Raw genomic sequence first — 20,078 nt, 5'->3', positions numbered from 1 at the left:
CATTGCCCTCCATAGAGTTGTACCAGTTTATAATCCCCCCAGTGTAGAAGGCAGTATATGAGACAGTGCCGGGTACAGCAGTGTGCACTTGGTTTCATTTCATCCATCCATCCACTCATTTATCTAGCCAGACATCCATTCCCATCCAGCTCCACTTGCCCCACTGGTGAGTACCCTTGTCATGGCACCATCTGTGCAGCCGTGCACACAGCCCTGAGGGTAAAGCCGTGGCTCGGGGCTGCAAAGCAGGGCTCAGCTGAGGGGAGATGTGGCACCAGAGAGACAAGGCCTCCTGGGAATAGAGCCACATTCCTGTATTCCCTCATAAAAGCGAGCAACGCAAGCAAACAAAAACACTTTTATCAAATTTGTCAAATTTTGATCGAATTGATTTGGGGAAATTGAGAAATTACAGGGGCAACCAAAAAATAAAAAGGAGAAGAAAGAAAGATAAAAGAATAAAAGCAGCAATCATAGTTTCCGTTATTATGTGTGTGCCTCTAATATGCACACATGTAATGTCTACATGTAAGCATGTCTATTACACACGTGATTTATAACCTATGAAAATGTACACTGTGAACATGTGAACAGCTTTCTGACATTTATTTGTCTTCAAACTAACAGTGATTCTCCATCTCCCACCAGCTTCTCTGCACTCCTCTTCTGTGGAGGGTTTACATCACAATTATGCTCAGCTCCAACTTCATTGTGTCCCTTGTGGTGGAGGTAAGTGCCCTCCGGCTTCTGATCACTGTGGGTAGGGATGGACGGGGCATTCTTTGGGAGTCTGAAAAAAGGAACAGCCTTAGAGGATAAGAGTCAGCAGTCCAAGAGGCTCCCTGCCCTGGTGACATGAGCAATGGTGCTTTCCTCTAGTGAGCTCCAAACAAGGTGTTAATTTTCTCATCGACATGGTGGACCTGGAGAGAATGGGATTATGATGTCTAAGGACCTGTTTGTTTCTAAAATCCACAAGTAGAGAACTGACTCAATTCGTTTTTTTGAAATTACGTATGATTCACATACTACAAAATTCGCCTTCTTAAAAAGTGTGCAGCTCACTGAGTTGTGCAACCATCACCACTAATTCCAGAACATTCTCATCACCCCAGAAGAAATCCTGTACCCATTAGCAGTCGTTCCTCATTCCCCCTTCCCCCTTCTTCACCCCTTGGCAACCACTAATTTACTTTCGGTCTCCACGCATTTACCTATCAGGACATTTCACATAAAGGGAATCATAGAATACGTGGCCTTTTATGTCTGGATTCTTTCACTTAACAACGTCTATTTCTTTTACTTTACACATGGGAAATAAGATTCATAGTGAGCTTTTCTTAGATTTGATTCTTCATCTCCCATTTACTCCATTTCCTCAGTGAAATGAGTTTGTGGTCTCCTTTCTTTGGCTATGTGGTTCACTCTCCTCCTTCAGCGCTGTTATTTAGACCAAATCTTCATTCTTCAAAGCCTCCTGGAGAACAGGGGTCACCGTTAGAAAAGACATCTATGTCAAAGGGGAGGTGAGCATCAGATTCCATCTGTCCCCAGTCTGGGTGGCAATGTTTCCAGTGGCAAACACAGCCTTATGCCAGTGAGGGGAGAATCCCTGGAACCTGACTTCTCTGCAGCACCTTCCTTAACAGGCAGGGTAAAAACCACACAGGAGACAGTGGCAGAAAAGAACATAGAATTAAGGTACTAGAGCCTCTCTCTGTGTGCATATCCAGGACTTCTCAAACTTGAGTGGGCATCAGAGTCACCTGGAGGGTTTATTAAAACCCAGGTTGCCCAGCCTTTCCCCTAGCATTTCCGATTCAAAGGTCTAGAATAGGCACAAGTGTTTGTCAGGTGATTCTGATACTGCTGGTGGAGGGACCACACTGTGAAGTACCGTGCTAACCCATATGGTCTCCAAAGCCACCAAATTAATAAGAGAGGGTCGCATGAGTGTCCTCATACCCAGCTGCAGAAGGATGAACCTTGCCCTTTAAAGGATAATCTTATGTTCGTACCTTGTCCTTGTCAGTGATCACATTATTTCCTCTGCCTGGTATAGCTTCCCCCAATATCTCCTTATGGGAATGCTATTCCATCCTCTATGGCACAGCAGTAGTAGTATCGTCTTCATGAATCTTTCCCAAAGCCTGGATGGGTGAGTCAAGTAACAGTGGTTTAAACAGTCAAGATATTTATTGTCTCACTTAACCGGAAGATTCGAGGTAAGTGGCCATAGAGTTGGTTCAGCAACTCAGTGGTGTCATTGGGGATCATCAATCTTTCTCTCTTCTGCCTCCCCATCTTTAGATACGGGCCTTTCATATTTGCGTGTATTGCTTATGGTGTCCAGATAGCTTCCGCATAGCTGAGCATTACCTGTGTTTTGATGCAGGAAAAAAAAATGGAAGGAGAGGCACCAGCAAGCTTTTCTTCCCTTAAGTATGAACCCTTTATAAGGAAACAAAGTCATTTTCTAGAGCCACCCTGCAGACTTCCTCTTATGCCTCATTGGTCAGAACTGTGTCTCATTGTCATCCTGAGGAGAAAAGGATTCTGGGAAAGTGGATCTATGCCAAACATTAGACAGATTTGCTGACATTGTGTGTGAGTTTTTTTCTCTTAGGTGGGCAGGAAAAAGTTGGGAGGATTGTGCTATAGGTAATCGAGCAACAAAGTCTCCCATAATCCTCTAGCAGGAAGCCATTCGAATGTCACCATGTTTGCAGATAAAAGAAAGCATAAGCCGGAAGTAGTTCACCTGGGTTGGAATCCTTTCTTGCCGCCTGACTCTGGGCAGCACTTGCAACTCCACTTCTCTATGTCTCCGTTTTCTCATCTGAAACGCCGTGATAATAAGGGTACCAGGGTTACTGTGAGCATGAAAGGTGAACACAGAAAAGCATGTAGTAAAATGTTTGATAAATATAAACTATTATCATTATGTTATCTCTTGTGATACTTAGCATTTCTTAGTTTGTATCTATCAGTCATGCAGGCTTTCATTTGTTCATTCACTCCACAAACATTTGTTGACCCTGTGCCATGACCTAGGGTGCAATTCGAGGCAAATCCTGATGATGGAGGGATGCTGCTCACAGTCTACAGCAAGTGTGTAGATTGTGTAAACAGCACTGACAAGAACTCATCTCAGTATCTACAGTGTCTAAAACCCTGCTTTATTCTAATAGAAGCTGGGTAAAGCTTTGTTCAATTATTAAATGTTAAGAAGTGACGCTGCTTGCCTCCAGCAGATGGAGAGGATAATTTGACACTCATGAAAGATTAAGTTTCTCCTTTGTTTCTCGAGTCCACTGAGAAATGGAGACCGGCGTAGATGTTCAGTGGGGGTTCCCAGCAGCTTTCACACTGAGAAATGATGCTGTGGGGTCCTAGCTCTCACCCCCAGGCTCCTGCATGGCAGTCTTCACTTATTCGAAGTTACCTTCTGCTGTCAGTAGGCATTCAGGAACAAACCAAAGCCATTTGAGTCTGTGGTTGAAGGAAGTTGTAATGGAGAATTACAGACACTAAGATTTCATGCCCTATGAGGTGAGCAGAGTAGGTAAAGACCGCAGGCTATCACGGATGCAGCAAGATGTTTTCCTCACATAGCTCTAGGTATATCTGACAGGAGATACTAAAGATTGGTGGCCAGCTGGTGACAAAGATGGTCCAGAGAGGTTTCAAGGGACAGGCATGGGGGATGGCTGGCCTCCTGTTGCACAGTTCTAAATATTTCCTGGTCTGCTGAGAGGACTAAGACTATCCCTAATTTTAGAGCAGTCTTGATTGGGATCTTATCCTCACCTTGCTTTCTCATGATCTAACCTCCAACTGAAAGGCATAGGAGCTAATCTGGATAGTTTTAATCCTTCTCGTTTTTATTACTTATGTGTTTGTGTATATATGTGTGTGTATGTATGTATGTATGTGTGTGTGAATTATTTTAGTAGCCAATCTGAAGAGCTTGTGTGGTGAAGTTTTTGTTTGTTTGTTTTATGTTTTTTGTTTTGTTTTGTTTTGTTTTACAAATCATATTTCTTCAAGGGTTTCCTTTTGTTTCTAGTTCTACATTTAATTTATAATGTAGAGTGACAGAACAGGTTACTTCTCGGTCCTTCAGTTTCCCAATCCAGACCAGCAAGGTGAGACAGGCCATTATACTTCTAGAATTGTGATAACACTCAAGGCATGTCTTATAGCACTAAAGTCTCTGTGTGTGTGTCTGTATGTGTGTTTGGTTTTGTTTCATTTTGTTTGTTTTTTTGTTTAAAACCTGATAAGATATCCTAGAGGTAAGTTAGACTTTAAAGACCAGTAATTGGATACCTATGATCCTGCCCTATTCCAGCTCGATGGAGAACTACTGTTCTCTTTTTAATTAAGAAGGACGAAACAAAAAACAAAAAAACAACTTGCTGTGGGAAAGTAATAATTTGTGGGGCTGAGTACAAAATGAAAAAGTAGAATAACAAGTCTGGCTAGGTGAGCCCTGAAGTTTACAAGATGCTCTTGAGATGGCTGGGTGGGTCTTTAACAGCCTGCTAACACATGATCCATTTTTTGAGACAGAAAGATTCAGACTAGCTGTTCTCTATTATTTCCATTGGCAATGGGACTCCAATATCAAAGATGGGTGGAATTTAGGAAAACTACTACCCTGGCAAAGGTCCTTGTGGAATCCCATAGAATTGATTCTTCCAATCTAGCAAAGATACCACTGATAGACACCAAAATGAGTTCTCATTCTGTGGGACAGCAGGCTTCTCATATTTTTTTGTTTTTCTCAAGATAACTTCTAAGATGGTTAACTTTTATGACTTACGATAAAAATGAAAAAATAACACAATAACCTCTTATACACTCTGTATTATGTTATAACTTGAGGTCTGTTTGAGGCTCAGTCTAACTCATGAAATAAAATGGCAGTCCAAAATGTTTCCAAAGAGACATATCTTCTATAATCTGCATTGTAGTGAAATACTTGTAGATGAAAGAGGCCACAGTGAATAGGGCCACAGTACATAGCTTATTGTCTTATTTATTTATTTAAAAAAATTTTTTTGATGTTTATTTATTTTTGAAGGAGAGGGAGACAGAGCATGAGGGAGGAGGGGCAGAGAAAGACAGAGACACAGAATCTGAAGCAAGCTCCAGGCTTCGAGCTCTCAGCACAGAGCTCAAACCCATAAACCACGAGATCATGACCTGAGCCAAAGTAGGAGGCTTAACTGACTAAGCCACCCAGATGCCCCCATAGCTATTTGTTAAGTAAATAATTCATAAAGGTGGTAAAGGGAGGCATCTATACCATGCCCTGCCCTACATTGTAAGGAGAGTTACACAAAGAAGGAATTATTATTTCTAATCACTGAAGCTCAGATAAGGTAACTGATTTGTCCATAATAGATGTCAGAGCTGGAACTTGAATCCAGATCTGTCCAGGTGTAAGACTGTGGCCCACATTCCAATTTATTGACCTGTATTCGGGACTATGAAGTCATATGGCAGGGCACACCAAAGCCACATCTTTCTATAGGGTAATTCCATGGGGTGTGGTAGGGAGTGGACTGCAGAATTTGAATGATTTTAAATTTAATTTATATATGAGATTCAAAAGGAATTTCACCCTCGAGGCAGACTACTTCAAGCTATGTTTCCAGATTCTTAAAACTGGGAACTCTCTCTTTTCCCAGAAGAGCTCCTTGAGTGGAAAAGCTTGAGAGGCTGAGACCTATCTCATGAAACCACATTGGATTTGTTCGTACAGGCCTCAAGTTTTTGTCAAGCTGGATCTAAGCAGCTAATGTGGTAGCTTCTCTGTAGGGTCTATGGAGGACCATAGCCAACCTCTGGTTGTAAAGAATAACTCTCTTATTTTGCAGGAGGCCATTATTGAAAACCGAGCCCTGTGGACAACATTCAAAAGGTGTTTTGGCTATCAATCAAAAAGCCAGTATCGGATATGGCAGAGGGCCTTGGCAGATGACCCCAGCTGGCCCCCGCTAAACCAAACGTCCTACTCTGACATGCCAGAGTGTGGCAGCGGGGTGTCTTACAGCAATCCGGTGTTTGAGAGCAATGAGGAACAACTCTGAAGCCAAAGTGATCTCTAAGGTGATAAAGCATAGAAACAATGACGAAAGGGACCAGTTTCAGTAATTTTCAAACAATGGGACTCTTACAAAATCAGCTGGAGTTTTTGGAATAAAAAAACCTATCCAATCACGGTCGCAAATTCAAGTTTACCTGATAAAATACTTTCTACAGAGCAGAACACTGCCCCCAGAAGAGTGCCTTCCTCTTGATTCTGAAAGTATTGATGGTGTTGGTGAATCAAGAGTGAGCTAACGATGGCAATCAGCCCAGAGACTGGGAGGCTAAAGGACAAGGAGAATATATACTCTCTTTTCTTAGGTAACATTTTTTAAATGAATTGAAAGTAGCACTATGTGTAGCCATAGAATTGTAACATGTGAAGGATCACCTTTGAATTCTTATTTTATTGATGGAAAAACAAGTGCATGAGAGCCATTATACCAGTCTTCACTGTCTGGTTTCCTTTCCTGCATAGTACTTTCAGAGTTGAGACATTTTCTTCTGCTTCTGACCTTCCCCTACATATTTGGAAGGATGGGCTAAGCTCATGCTTCAGTAACAAACAAGTCCCTTGTCTCAGTGGCTTAACACACAAGAGCTTCTTTCGTGGTCCAGGTGACTCTGTAGACTAGCTCTCCTCAGTGGTGACTGCTTCAATCTGTTGGCTCCACCGGCTGAAAACAAGTACTCCACGTTCACTATGATGGGAAAGGAAGAGACTGGAGAAGGCACAAAGGCTTTTCACTGCCTCACCCAAAAAGTGGAACGCCTCTCTTCCACTACTCACATCTCATTAATCAAGGGTTTGGCAAAGGAGCTGGGAAGTACAGTCTCCTGTGTTTAGGGCTGGTTTCATGGGCACATGACCTGTGCAGTCACCTGGGGCTCCATGCTTAGAAGGGCCCCACATTTGGTTTAATGCTTTGCTGCTGCCATCTCGAAATTCTTAATTTTTGATGCTCTTTGATACATGCTACTTTAGTTTCTCTCCCAGGAACCCGAGCTGGACCAACTACATAATTTGTGGGGCTGAGTACAAAATGGAAATTATTTTTGAGAAAAATTAGTCTTGTACCACAACATTATATGTTATCAATTGATGTAAGTGCTTATGCAATCTACACATTTCTTAAGTTTGAAAAGGCTTCAATTTTCAGGAAACAGAAATTGCCCTTATTTTATCACTATTACAATTTTGTTATCTCGGATTCATTTAGCATAGAAAACATCCAGATTTCTGTTAGCTCAGCAGACAACTATAAGTTTTAGGAAAACATCCACAGATAGTATTTTAAAGAAAAAGCAAAATTTTCATTACAAACCTCAAATCCTAGGTGAAGGTTCTGGACAGGGGGTGTGTCCCAAGCTGGCTTTTCTCCTTATCAATAGCATCTGCAAGCATTCCCTTCCCTGGCTGAATTCCGGAGCATGGCTGGAGGCTCTATGGCTGCAGATAATTCTGGAAACACAGTGTTTCTCAGCCATGAAAGTATCTTGTTGCTTCTGGTTTTAAAATAGGGTGTGAAGAATCATGTAAATAGGCTGCAGAATCATTGTCTTCCTTGGTACAGAAAGAAATGTTTCCTTTTACAAAGTTAGCCACAGCAGAGATATGGTAGCTCGAATGTCTTTTTCTAAAACTCGTAGTTTTCTCATTTTTCAACAGGGCAAGCTGGAGATGGTCTATAACCTAGTCCTGGGCAAGGGCATTCCCACCTAGAAGATCCCCTTACCAGGTGCTGTCACCTCTCTTGTCTCATTTGCATTGCACGATTCACTCAGACTCAGGCAAGGAAGGGCTTATCATCCACTTTTACACGTGAGGAAACTGAGATTCAGAGTAAGGAGAGCAGACCCAGGCCTCAGACACAGATCTCCTGAGCAAACCTTCTGTTGTTTCCAAATACCTCCTAATTACAAAGCTCCAGCAGGGCTGGGTGTTTGGGGTGATCTCACAGTAAAACAAAGAATAGGTTTCTTATTCGCCAGGTGGAAGGAAGCAACCTTTTGCTAATACCAGGGCCTAATGTTCAAATGAATGCCAGGCATCCTGCCAAGCTTGGGCTAGAGGCAGGTTAAAAACAAAACAAAACTAAAACCCATGAGTGTCTGTCTGTCTTTCTGAGACTCTGAGTTGCTCTTACCTTGGTCCTAAGTTCCATCCTCAGTGATTCAACAAGACCGGCAGGAAAACAGAGAGGGAAGACTCCATTTCTTCACCAGCCAAACAACCCTAAAATCTTTGTCAAAAGAGACTTATTCTGAAGACTGTACTTGAAGTTAACTGTAACTGAGAGGTAGTGAGAAAATGCTTTACTTGAAAAAATGGGGTTGGGGGTATTGTCAAGGGATGTGAGAGTTGTTTTCAAATACTTGAAGGGTTCCTGTGGGAGAGAAGGCTCCCACCTGTGCCTGGTGGCACGCTCAGTGTGTAAAGGGCACAGTGGGAATGGCTTCAGGCTGACACGAAGACCACTGCCCCAACAGCTCAAAAAGCAGTGGAAGCTGGTGACCCATGAGGTGTGTGCCCCATGACATTGGCAGTACAAGGGGATGGATATTCAGAGACCAATTAGAGGTGGAAGTCAACTATCCGATGGAATTCAATTACCTACCAGATCCTTTTCAGACTTGATATGCACATGTCTCAATCTTATGCTGTGATGTGAACCATTTACTTTCACTGCCCACATAGAATATCAGGCTGCCTATTGTGGGGAGACGAGCTGGGGAGGACAGATTTATAGCCCTGTGAGGTCCCACAGTCAAATGGGCTTGACTGCTCTGTACCTTGGAAGGTGGCTTTGGTTGGGGATAAGATTCTAGAAAACAGGTACCCACTGATGGGTCCTGACCACCAAACTGACAGCTGGGACATACTTCTGATGTGTGTGTTTTCATAGAAAGAGCTGCTTGAAAAAAATCAGTAAAGAAAATGTGGGAGAATGTGCCAAACCTGAGGTCAGAGTACCTGCGCCTGATACGCTTGTCTGACCAGGACTTGGAGGAGAAAAGAACACAGTCATCTGATGCACATCATTTAAAAGGTCCCTTGTATGTTCGCTCCAAGGTACGCAGCTCTGACCCACAGAGAGGAACTCTGGCTCTGGGTTCTTCTCACGAAACATGTAATGATCTGCAAATGGAAATATGTCTGTGCCATCTGCACCCTCTGAGCTCATAGAAGGGTGCGTGTGCACACTTGCAGATGCAATGACTAGAAAAGCAAGTATTTATTCAGAGTCCTGTATTTAGTTTATGCTGTAATAAGTCATTCTGTGCAAAAGAGGCAAGCATAATCTGTAATTCTGGTGTTATAAAATCAACCTTTTTCCCTTTCTGCAGTGGGGTATTTCACTGTGGCTAATACTCCAGGAATGTGGAATCAAAATCACATCTTTACAAAGTTTTAGACATTTCCTAATGCTGTAGACACCATTATTCCCCACTTGGTAACAGGGCACTACCGTCTACAAAAACTTTTGCACTCATTCTCTTGTTTAAGCCTCATGACAATCTAAAGAGGAAGGCAGGGCAAGAATTACTATCCTCCTTCTTTTGATGAGGTACCAGACCCTCCAAAAGTCTCAGTAACTTGTACAAGGGCATGTAGGAGCTGGAGCCGTGTTCAGACGCAGGACTTCTGCCAATGAGTTCTCTGCTCTGTCACTCTCCCATGTTTCTCCTGGATGAAATGTTTGTAGCATTGAAGAATAAGAAGGCAATCAAGGCAAGGTAACCATCCAGTGGACTGCCGTGACAAGTGTAATTGCTTCCAGAAAGAGATTTTAGTTCTCATAGTTCTCTTGAATTTGATCATCAGTCACAGAAAGGTCAACTCCCATCGCTGAGGAGTAAAATCCAATAACCAGAGCCCTACAGCCTATTTTGTGGGAGCAGATATAGCTCTGGTTTGTGATTTCGGTCTCCAGAAGCAGAAACCTATATCTTTGCTTGAATTTTGCTCGGCCTCCACTTTGTCCAGCATTTTCGAGTCATATGGACTCTGTCTTGGCTTTAGGCTAACCTCCCTCATGCCAATTGGTAGCTCATTATTGCCAGCACTCGGTAATTCACTCACTCCAGGCATACAGGGACTTTCCCAACTCAATACCTTTGCTCATGCTGCTTTCTTTTTGGGGGCATCGATAATTCTTACTCTCATCCCCACATGCCCAAATCCCACTCATTCTCAAGACCCAGTTAGAATGCCACCTGGTCTGCAAGCCAGAAGGGAGATCTCTTCTGTCTACACACTGCTCGCACTCCTCAAATGTCTCCTTTGTGTGGCAGGCACCTCTTTTGATCATGCATTATGGTCCTGTGCCATTTTGAATTCCTCCAACTCCCACCCAACTCCACTTTAACTAGAGTGCACATTCTCTGAGGGTAGGGACCAAGCCTGATACTTCTCATCTGCCCACTCGGCACCCAGCACAGGGCAGTGGTTGGGGCTCGGCAAGCAGCTGTGACATGATTGAATAAAAAATATAATCACTAGGATATTTTGTTGATTTATTTTTCCTCCTTTGTCTGTGAACATCTGCTTTCCATGCAGTACAAAGAAGCTGAACTAAAACAATAAGACTATGAATAAAAACACAAAGTGCAAAGTATAGTGATTCCAACATGGAAGCTTCATCAGTCCAGCTGCCCATTTACATGGCAGAGTGCGGAGGTATGCTGTGGAGTTAGATGGGTTAGGCATGTGTTGCAAAGACATTCTCAATGTGTAGGGGACCCAAGGAGTGAATGTGTGTGCAGGGACAAAAGCTCTCTCGGGGATATGCTCAACCCAAGGGGAGGGAAAACTGGGGCAGGGCACTTTGTTTAAAAACCAAGGGACAAGGTTTTGGAGGACAAGGGAAGTTTGAGTACGACTGGGTGTGTATTCTCTCTGTTCTCTGGTTTCACCCTAATTTTCAGAACTTTTGCAAGGACTTGGGAAGCTGTGATGGAGAGAGAGGGAGGGCAGTGAGGGAGAGACAGAAAGAGAGGAAGACCTAAACCGTCCTGTGTTCTGTGTGTCACAGTGCAATAAAAGGCGGGTGGAGAGAATCCTGACAGTGTCGTGGCTGTGGGAGCACAGATGCATGTTGCTAATGGTGATCGTATCATGCACACATAGGTAACAAGTAACATGGACAGTCTGAACATGTCTCCAAATGGCTAAAGGAGATAAAAAGTGCCTGAAGGGGATGGAGAATGGACAAGTGACACAGAGTGGCCATGCGGTCCCAGAAGTCTGGGGACCCTGGCAACCAATCTCAGGGTCAGACAAGGCCCACAGAAGCCTCGGGCAGGAGCAGAGATCATCTCAGAGTGGTGACCTGTGGTACCTAGAGCCAAGCCCGGTGGCAGGAGGGGAGAGCATGCTGTGAGTAGGAGCCCTACAAGCAGCATCACTTGCAGAGGGCTTCTGTGGAAATTCTCAGTGACTCAGGAGGGACTTCAGAGTGGTAGGCCATCTGGGATCCAGGTTGTTCCAGGTTTATGTTAAGCAGAAAACATAACTTATAAAGATAGGAAAGATTCCTCCCCCCTAGGTGAATGCCTATTTAGTGGAAGTCCATACAGGAACATGTAGGAGGGATACTCTGAGAAAGCTCCACAGAGCCCTAAAGCCACTCTGTCCCTGGCCTGCATACAGACAGAACAAAGCACAAGAGGAGGTGACTGCACAACTGGCTGGATCCTGTGGTCTGAAAGCTGAGCCAATTCTGTCCTCACCTAACCCGAGGCTAGCCTTGAGAATTTGGTGAACTTGATAGTCTTAAGAATCAAGCCACCATCCATGACTAATTGGAAACCGGTTTGATTTGAGGCTAATTTTGTAGGTCTGGATCCTCCCTAAATGGATCCCAGAAACTGATTTGGTCTGGATGCCAAGAGTGGTAGTTGGGAAAGGCCAAATCTTTGTGTATCCACCCACAGCTCTGCCTAGCACAGTGGGGAAAGTTCACAAGTGTCCCAGAGAAGAGTGGGGTGGCTCCAGTCAGCAGGAGTCTGGGCGTGCACCTGGGGCTGGGGTGAGGGCAGAGCTGGCTTTGTTGACACAGCAGTCTTGCCAGCTGAAGTCATTGGCTCTTATTCAGAGCCCCATGTCTGACCCCATTACCAGTAACCACACAGTACTCGGATAGAGAAAACCAACCTCAAGTTTCCTTTTGGGCAATGGCATATGTCAGTTAAGAGTACGAGCTTAGGCATCACACCCTTCTGAACTCTAATCCAGACTTTCCTGATTTGCGACTTGAGCAAATTAGTCACTGTGTCTACATCTTGACTATTGGCACGTGAATATTATTTACGCCCTTCTTCATAACTGCAGATGTCAAAGAAAATTAAATGTGGCAATAGTTTCTTTTCCTTCATCTCTAAAACTTTAAGGAGGGTCCTTAAGTCTTGGCCTGGCACATAGTATAGCTCTTCAATGTGTTGTGTGAATCAGTAAAGGAGGATAAGAGAATATGCATAAATGAAGAAGGAACGAACTAACGAACACACAATTCTAGGACTTGAGTGTAATTCTAGTTTAATTAAAACGTAATTATCCATAATTGACTAATTATTTAAAATTATTCTTTTTTATGTAGTCTGCTGATTCTTATTTATTTATTTATTTGTTGTTATTTTTTAGGTGTCTATTTATTTTTGAGAGGGAGAGAGAGAACATGAGCAGGGGAGGGGCAGAAAGAGAGAGGGAGAGAGAGAATCCCAAGCCAGGTCCACACTGTCAGTACAGAGCCAACTCCAGGGCTGGATCCCATGAGATCATGATCTGAACTAAAGGTGCTTGACCTAAGAAGCTGAGCTACCCAGGTGCCCCTGATTGTTATGTAAAATGAGGTAGAGAATGACCTACTTCCAGCCTTGGTTTATAGAATCAGTAACTTGCAATTCAAAAGAGTCAACTTTATTTTTAGACCTCGTTTTGTGTCCTTGTCATCCTAGCATATGACTATGGTGAAGGCTTTTTACAGTTGGTCCTTCAAGTCTATTGGATCTTGAAATGAGATGCAAAGACCTGCGCAAGGAAGTCCAAGTTGGGGCATATTTATAGGTAGTGTTTAGTTGGCCTCTTGGCCGTCCCATAATGTGTTAGCTCACTCTATCCAGGAAATAATTCACAGCAATTTATAGGCTTCCTGTGGAACCTGGTCCCCAAACTCGAGCCGTCGTGAAAATCCCCAAGTTGCTAATTAGGAATAAAGTCCTGGGCCCAACCTCACGCATACTCAGTCGGAATCTCTGAGATGAGTCCAGAGGAGTTGTATCTTTAGCAAGCTCTCCAGGTGATTCTGATGATGAATCAGGTGTTGGAACTGTGATCCTAAAAGAATAACTTAGATTGTCCCTAAATGTGCTATCTTGCCCTTGTCCCCATAGAGATACATCTACAATTTTTTCCTGCCAACCCAGCAGTGGGGAGAGAACTTTTTTTTTTTTTGGTGTAATTCCTTTGGAAATACTGTGTTTATCACCCTGCATTCTCTACTCCATGTTATAAAAGACTCTGGTGGGAAGAAACCCCACTGACAGACTTCTCTCCCTTGAGATGAGTCCAGTTATCCCTGCTCTTTGTTAAAACTCTAAGTCCTCTGTTCTTTTCTTTTTTTAATTTTTTTAATGTTTATTTATTTTTGACAGAGAGACACACACACACACACACACACACAGCATGAGTGGGGGAGGGGCAGAGAGAGAGGGAGACACAGACTCCGAAGCAGGCTCCAGGCTCTGAGCTGTCAGCACAGAGTCCGACGTGGGGCTCGAACTCACAGACTGCGAGATCATGACCTGAGCAGAAATCGGACATTCAGCCGACTGAGCCACCCAGGTGCCCTTGATTTTTTTCATTTTTTAATGTTTGTTTATCTTTGAGAGAGAGAGAGAGAAAAAGAGAGAGCAGGAGTGGGGGAGGGACAGAGAGAGAGGGAGACACAGAATCTGAAGCAGGCTCCAGGCTCCAAGCTGTCAGCACAGAGCCTGGCTCAGGGCTTGAATCCACAAACTGGGAGATCATGACCTGAGCTGAAGTGGGATGCTTTATCGACTGAGCTACCCAGGCTCCCCCATTCCCTATGTTTGTAATCGTCTGGCCTCATCCAGGCTGTTTTCTTCCCAGGGAAACCTCCTGGATTGACAAATATAATCGAAACCCTGATCTTTGAGCGGAGACAACATCAATTTCAGAAATGCTATTGCCCTTCTGTTCAGCATCCATCACTGGTCTCAGTGGTCATCAGCATTGTCAGTAGCAATGAGGGAGGCAGGAGTGGGGGTTTAGTGTTCACCATGGTAGTGATCTGACAGCACCGGGGCATTTTTGGCCACTAGTCAGATTCCAGTTGGTGACTTACCTGACAAATACAGTTAACACTCGACAATCATTCTCACTGGCATTTACTGTGCTCAGCTGACAAGCCATGCAACTGGCAGTCGGTGTAGATTTGTTCTTGTGACCAGTCATCAGGAAAGCCCTCCCAAATATCAAATTACACAGACATTCTGTTCTTATGCAGCTACTAAATACACAGAGTACCCTGGGCAATGTGGCATAAGTTTTGGCAAGTTTAAGGTCCTTGACAATAGTCAATCCATTTCCAGCAGCATAAAATAAGTTACGACTTCTCTTGGAAAGTTTTTAAAACCTTAGGCAGAAAAAATGGTAAAACTAAACTCAGGCGTTTTATGGAAAATTTTACAGCAGGGAGAGAAGAAATTGGAGGCCTTGAGGTGAGGTTGCTGGGTAAAAGCCAGGTGAGGGCATGAGAAGGTGAAATCTGCTTATATAGCCGGTGGTTTCCTTCCCCCCAATAGAAATGGGTTGATGGTACCTACGTAGATTCAGGGGATACAAATACCAGGAAGCCTTAGTTCTTTCCTGAAGTTGGGTTCCCAGAAACAGACACCGGGACAGGGATTTATGTGCAAATATTTTATTAAGGAACTGTTCCAGGAGAAACTGGTAAAGTAGTGGAAGAAGAGACAAGTAAGAATGTGATTTTTGGCAAAGTGTTAACCTCAACCTGATGCTGCCAGGGAGCTTGGGAGTGCAAACTTCACCTCAGTGTCCTAACTCTTGGCGAGGGAGAAAAGGCTCAGACTCAGCCTTCATCATTGGCTCAGGACTGCTTGGGGAGAGTGGGGGTGGGGAGTAAATTCCAGGCACTTTGGGGTCTTTGCTGGGACAGGCAAAAGGGCTCAAAGGCAATCCTCTGCAGAGAATGGCCAATGCAGGTCATTAGAAGAACATGCAAACACCTGTTGAGGCTTCAAAGGCATCCACAGGGATTTAACCAGACCACAGATAGTATCTGCTCTAGTTCTGTTTTCCACTCTGCCAATGACCATCCTAAAGGAAAAACTCTGTACACATCTGCCCAATCTGAAACATGGAATATTGTAAAGCAGATTCTCTAGGCAGGGACAGAGTGATTTATTCATTTACACATTATTTATTGAGCACCTACCATATCTGCCACTCCCTGAACTTAATGCTGGGATTTGAAGAACGGTCCTTTCCCTTGAATGTGGTAAGAGTTTTGTTACTGACTTATGTATAAAATGCTATGGGAATGGACCCCAGAGCAAAGTTGGTGAACCCACGGGCCACGAGGGCTACCAAACCTGGACGTATAAACCATTAGGAAAATATAATCGACTCCATAACAGATTAAGTCAATTAATACTTATTCAATTACTGAAGATACAATACTTTTAAAATCACAGCATAAGCAAGTGCATGAGAAAGAATAACTTTCAATCCTCCACACCAAATTACGGTATCTGCAATGCATCTGAAGCTAATTTTTTAAACTCTTTTTAATGTTTATTTATTATTGACAGAGAGAGAGAGAGACAGAGCATGAGTGGGGGGAGGGGAAGAGAGAGAGGGAGACAGAGAATTCGAAGCAGGCTCCAGGCTCCGAGCTGTCAGCACAGAGCCTGACGTGGGGCTCGAACTCACAGAGTGTGAGATCATGACCTGAGCCAAAGTCGCACGCTCAACCGACTGAGCCACCTAGGCGCCCCAACTAATTTTATAATCAAAACCAAGAAGATCCTAAGGTTTGATGCAGGCTCTCATACTTGACCCCCATGAGGGCCATGGAAGAGCTGGCCCAGCTACCTAACTTGTGTCTCTGTCCCCTACAGAGGGCAGCTGAATGGGCAGCCAGGCCTGGAACAAGAGCAGAAATGAGAACCTCATGAATCAGGAGTCAGTTGTAAGTGGGGGAGGTGGAATACCTTTTCCCCCTTGCTTCACATTCTCTAATCAGAAATCCTTGAGCTGCCTTGTTTTCTACTATAAGTTCAGATATTCTAACAATCAGTGACTTTCAAACATAACTTCTGGCAACAGATTCTGAATCATCCAGTTTCTACAGGAGGAAGACACCTCAAAGGATCTAGCTGAGCAGTGAATGGTTAACATATCAATGACTAGTTGGAACTGAGCTTGTGGATGAAAGATGAGCTTGTCAAAGCCCTTTTGTGACATGGGTCACAAGAGCAGCTGGAGGAAAGCAGAAAATACAGATTTAGATTCTGGAACATGACTCCAGTAGTCTGAGCTCAAGGGCAGGGTTTGAGGCTCATTCAGCTCTAGATTCTCATTTTAGGGCCTAGAACAGTGCATTGCATACGGCAGCTTTTCACCTGTGTGGGCAGAATGGAATGGAGCTGAACAGGTCGGTGAGTCATTGTACACCTCTAAGGGATGCTTTTTTGCCAACCACATAAAATCTAATTCCTTAGCTCGATCAGATTTCCATCCACTGGCTTCAACTTGGTTATCTAGTTTTTTTCTTCCAAGGCTCTTCAAAAAGAATAAAGCAAGGTACATGTTGTGAGCTGAAATATTTTTGTATAGTAAGTGCAAATTTTAGTTGATACTTGAAATATATTGCTGACTTTGAATAATATCTTTAAAATTTAAGTTTTGTGGGTTTTTTTAAGGTTATTTATTTTGAGAGAGAGAGAGAGAAGAAGAGAATGAGTGGGAAGGGGCAGAGAGAGAGGGAAAAAAAAGAGAATCCCAGTCTGCAGGCTGTCAGCACAGAGCCTGATGTAGGGATTGAACTCATGAACCAAGAGACCATGACCTGAGCCAAAACCAAGAGTTGAACAGTTAACCAAATTGCGTTCTGAGTCAGGGACTGTGGGAGGAAATGATACTCTCTTAGTTCTATACTTCCTCTGGCTTTACTCTGAACAGTAAGTCCTTGTAAGGTCTAAGACTAGGCCTCTGAGGGGAATCATTTCTTCAGGACTGTGTGTGAGGTGAGCCTTTCCCTCCCTTTCCTTTTGCATTTCCTCATCCTGCTCCTCCCTCCCCTCCTGTCTCTGGAAGCCTTACCTTATGGCATATGGTGGTGACAACTTCTTGTCATTAGTAAGGAGATTGCCTTCGGGGTTCACGGGATGAACTGTGTTTTGCTTCCAGCCACAGGGGATCAAGAATCTGCTGCCTTCAGATAGAAAGGATCCGAGAGTCCTAACGTCCCAATGTCCCAACGTAAGTTATCACCTCCTGAGCACTATGGCTGTGCAGCCTGGAGGAAGTCATTCCTACTAATGCTGATGTGGCTTCTCGCACCAGAGATCCTTTCACCCTTGCCCCACTTCCCTGCTACACACATAAACGTAACTGGCGACTCTTCCACACGTGGGCCTGCAAGGGGCTGGCTAAGCCACAGGAGTGTGACTGGCTTTATCTGGCTTATGGACATCTGACAGTGGATCCTTTGACCTTTATCAGTTGCAGATCCTCTGGGAGTTAGGGTTTAAGGCAGATGTGATTATTTTCTCTGCAGAGCATGTCCTCTGGTGGCTGAAGCAACAGCTCAGTACTTACAAAACCTCAAGAGTATCTAATACAAACTTTGACCTGGTGACTCAATTATCTGTATGATGAGCAGGCCAAATGTCAGCATGCACACCGCTAGGGCTCGGAAGCTCATGAACTGTGGGCCATTTGTGAACAGTTGTAATTATTAGAAGACTTTATGTTGGGGGTGCCTGGGTGGCTCAGTCGGTTAAGCATCCAATACTGGGTTTTGGCTCAGGTCATGATCTCACCATTCATGAGTTCGAGCCCCACAATGGGCTCTGCACTGACAGTGCAGAGTTTGCTTGGGATTTTCTCTCTCTCTCTCTCTCTCTCTCCCTCCACCTCTCCCTGCACTCTCTTCCTCTCTCTCTCTCTCTCTCAAAATAAGCAAGTAAACATGAAAAACAAAGACTTTATGTTGAATGGAAAGAATGTTCATTAGTAGAAAGGTCTCAGGTCTAGCTAGTAAGGAGAACTCTTTAGCCACATACTAAGCAAAAACAAAACAAAACAAAACAAATGAACCCACACACATACACATACACATGCACGGGCACACATGCAATCCACTCAAAGAATGGACCAACCAGTTTGACTTGATTTATAAGCTCTTCAAGGCCAGGTGCACCCCTGTTTACATCTCCATCGTCATTGTTCTGTGCATCCCTTCTCTGCCTCTCTTCTTAAGTCATTGATTTCTCTTGATACCCCACACAGGCTATATTTCTCACCTCTCTTGAATCTTTTCCCACATTCTGTCCTTCTGTCTCTGGCCTAACATGTGCTCACCACCCAGCTCTATCCCCCATTCCTTCCACCTGGTTAACTTCCACTCATCTTTGCGATGTCGGCACAGATGCCACTTCCTTCAGGAAGCTGTTATCCCATTCACTCTGAGTTCTAGATCCTTTCTACTTAGGCAGATGCTCACTTGTCTGTTTCTCCCAAGCAACCGTAAACTCCCTCAGGATAGTGACTTTCCTTTTTGCCACTAAATCCCAAAGGCCTAGCACGAATGTCTGGAGTATCTGTTGTTTAACATGTAATTACTGAGTAGGTGTTGAACAGAGTTGTGATGGGTGTTACATTTTTGTGTCTTTGGGCTGTAAGTAGCAGAAACCACAAACGGCAGCAGCTTTATTAAGAACGTCTCATTAAGTTTGGAACAAGGTGTCTGGAGCGAGTAGTCCCAGGCTTAGTGCCATGGCTCAGTGGTATCATAAGGATCTAAGCTCTTCTGTTCTTTGCTCTGCCATCATTAGCATGGTGATTTTCATTCTCCTTATGATCGAAAGATGGCTGCCATACTCCAAGCATCACATCCTCACCTATCGCTTTCAAAGGAAGGGAGTAAAAGATAGAAAATAAGCTATTTTCTCTTTTTCATCAATAGGTTCATCTTTTCCAGAAGACCTCTGTCCCTAGTTGTCTTTCTTTTGCACGTTACTGTTGAGAACTGGGTCACATGCCCACTCTTAGGTAAATCGTGACTCTTCCTGGTGCTTTCAGCTGAAGTCAGACTGCCCAGACAAAGGAGCTATTCTTTTAGCAGAAATATGAGTGAATAGTGGATGGGTAAGAAGTAAGTGACAGCTGCTCCTCAAGTCTTTGATTACGTTTTACTAAAACCCAGGACAACTTTCTCCAAATCTGAGCTCTACCTCAGATTGGTAACACTTAAAATGCCACATTTGTGATCACATATTTCTCTTTAGTGTGGGCACTTCAGCAGCCTCTCTGGCATGCAAAGCTGTAATTGTTTGTTTCCATCAACCACTTCCTCCTGGGCCAGAGAGCACGTTGGATTGTCCTAAACTTCAAGGCAGCACTGTTTCCCTTGAAGGCAACCAATGACTCTCTTAGGCAGAAGAGAGAGTCAAGTGTCATCCTCTGCAGTCTTCACTCCTGGTAAGTTTTCTTCCATAGCCAAAGTGGCAAGGATTTTGCTCAGTGGATTAGATGCAATAAAAAGAAAAAAAAAAAGATAAAATTCTTTCTTATGAACAACTTAAACTTTGAGTGGATCCCAGTGCACCTATTTTTTGATAAAAATATCAAGTTCAGTGGTAATTATACAATTGTGGAAATTTAGATGATATCCCCAATAATCAGCCTTTCTAGCTCCTCCTGCATTATA

At 43.7% G+C, this 20,078-nt stretch overlaps 1 protein-coding gene across 1 annotated transcript in view; it reads left to right on the top strand.

The window, feature by feature from the left end:
* Positions 1–9,440, top strand: part of ATP13A4 (ATPase 13A4) — a gene marked incomplete at its 5' end in the record, with an annotated part of 73,606 nt that extends 64,166 nt beyond the window's left edge. The window contains 2 exons of the mRNA XM_049623200.1: positions 649–729; positions 5,889–9,440. Of these exons, the coding sequence (XP_049479157.1) occupies positions 649–729; positions 5,889–6,101 (294 nt within the window). The remainder of the gene's footprint in view (positions 1–648; positions 730–5,888) is intronic.
* Between the last annotated feature and the right edge of the window lie 10,638 nt (positions 9,441–20,078).

Source organism: Panthera uncia, unplaced genomic scaffold (genome assembly GCF_023721935.1).
Source record: "Panthera uncia isolate 11264 unplaced genomic scaffold, Puncia_PCG_1.0 HiC_scaffold_1350, whole genome shotgun sequence".
NCBI lineage: Eukaryota > Metazoa > Chordata > Mammalia > Carnivora > Felidae > Panthera > Panthera uncia.
This window is presented reverse-complemented; position numbering and strand designations above follow the sequence as displayed.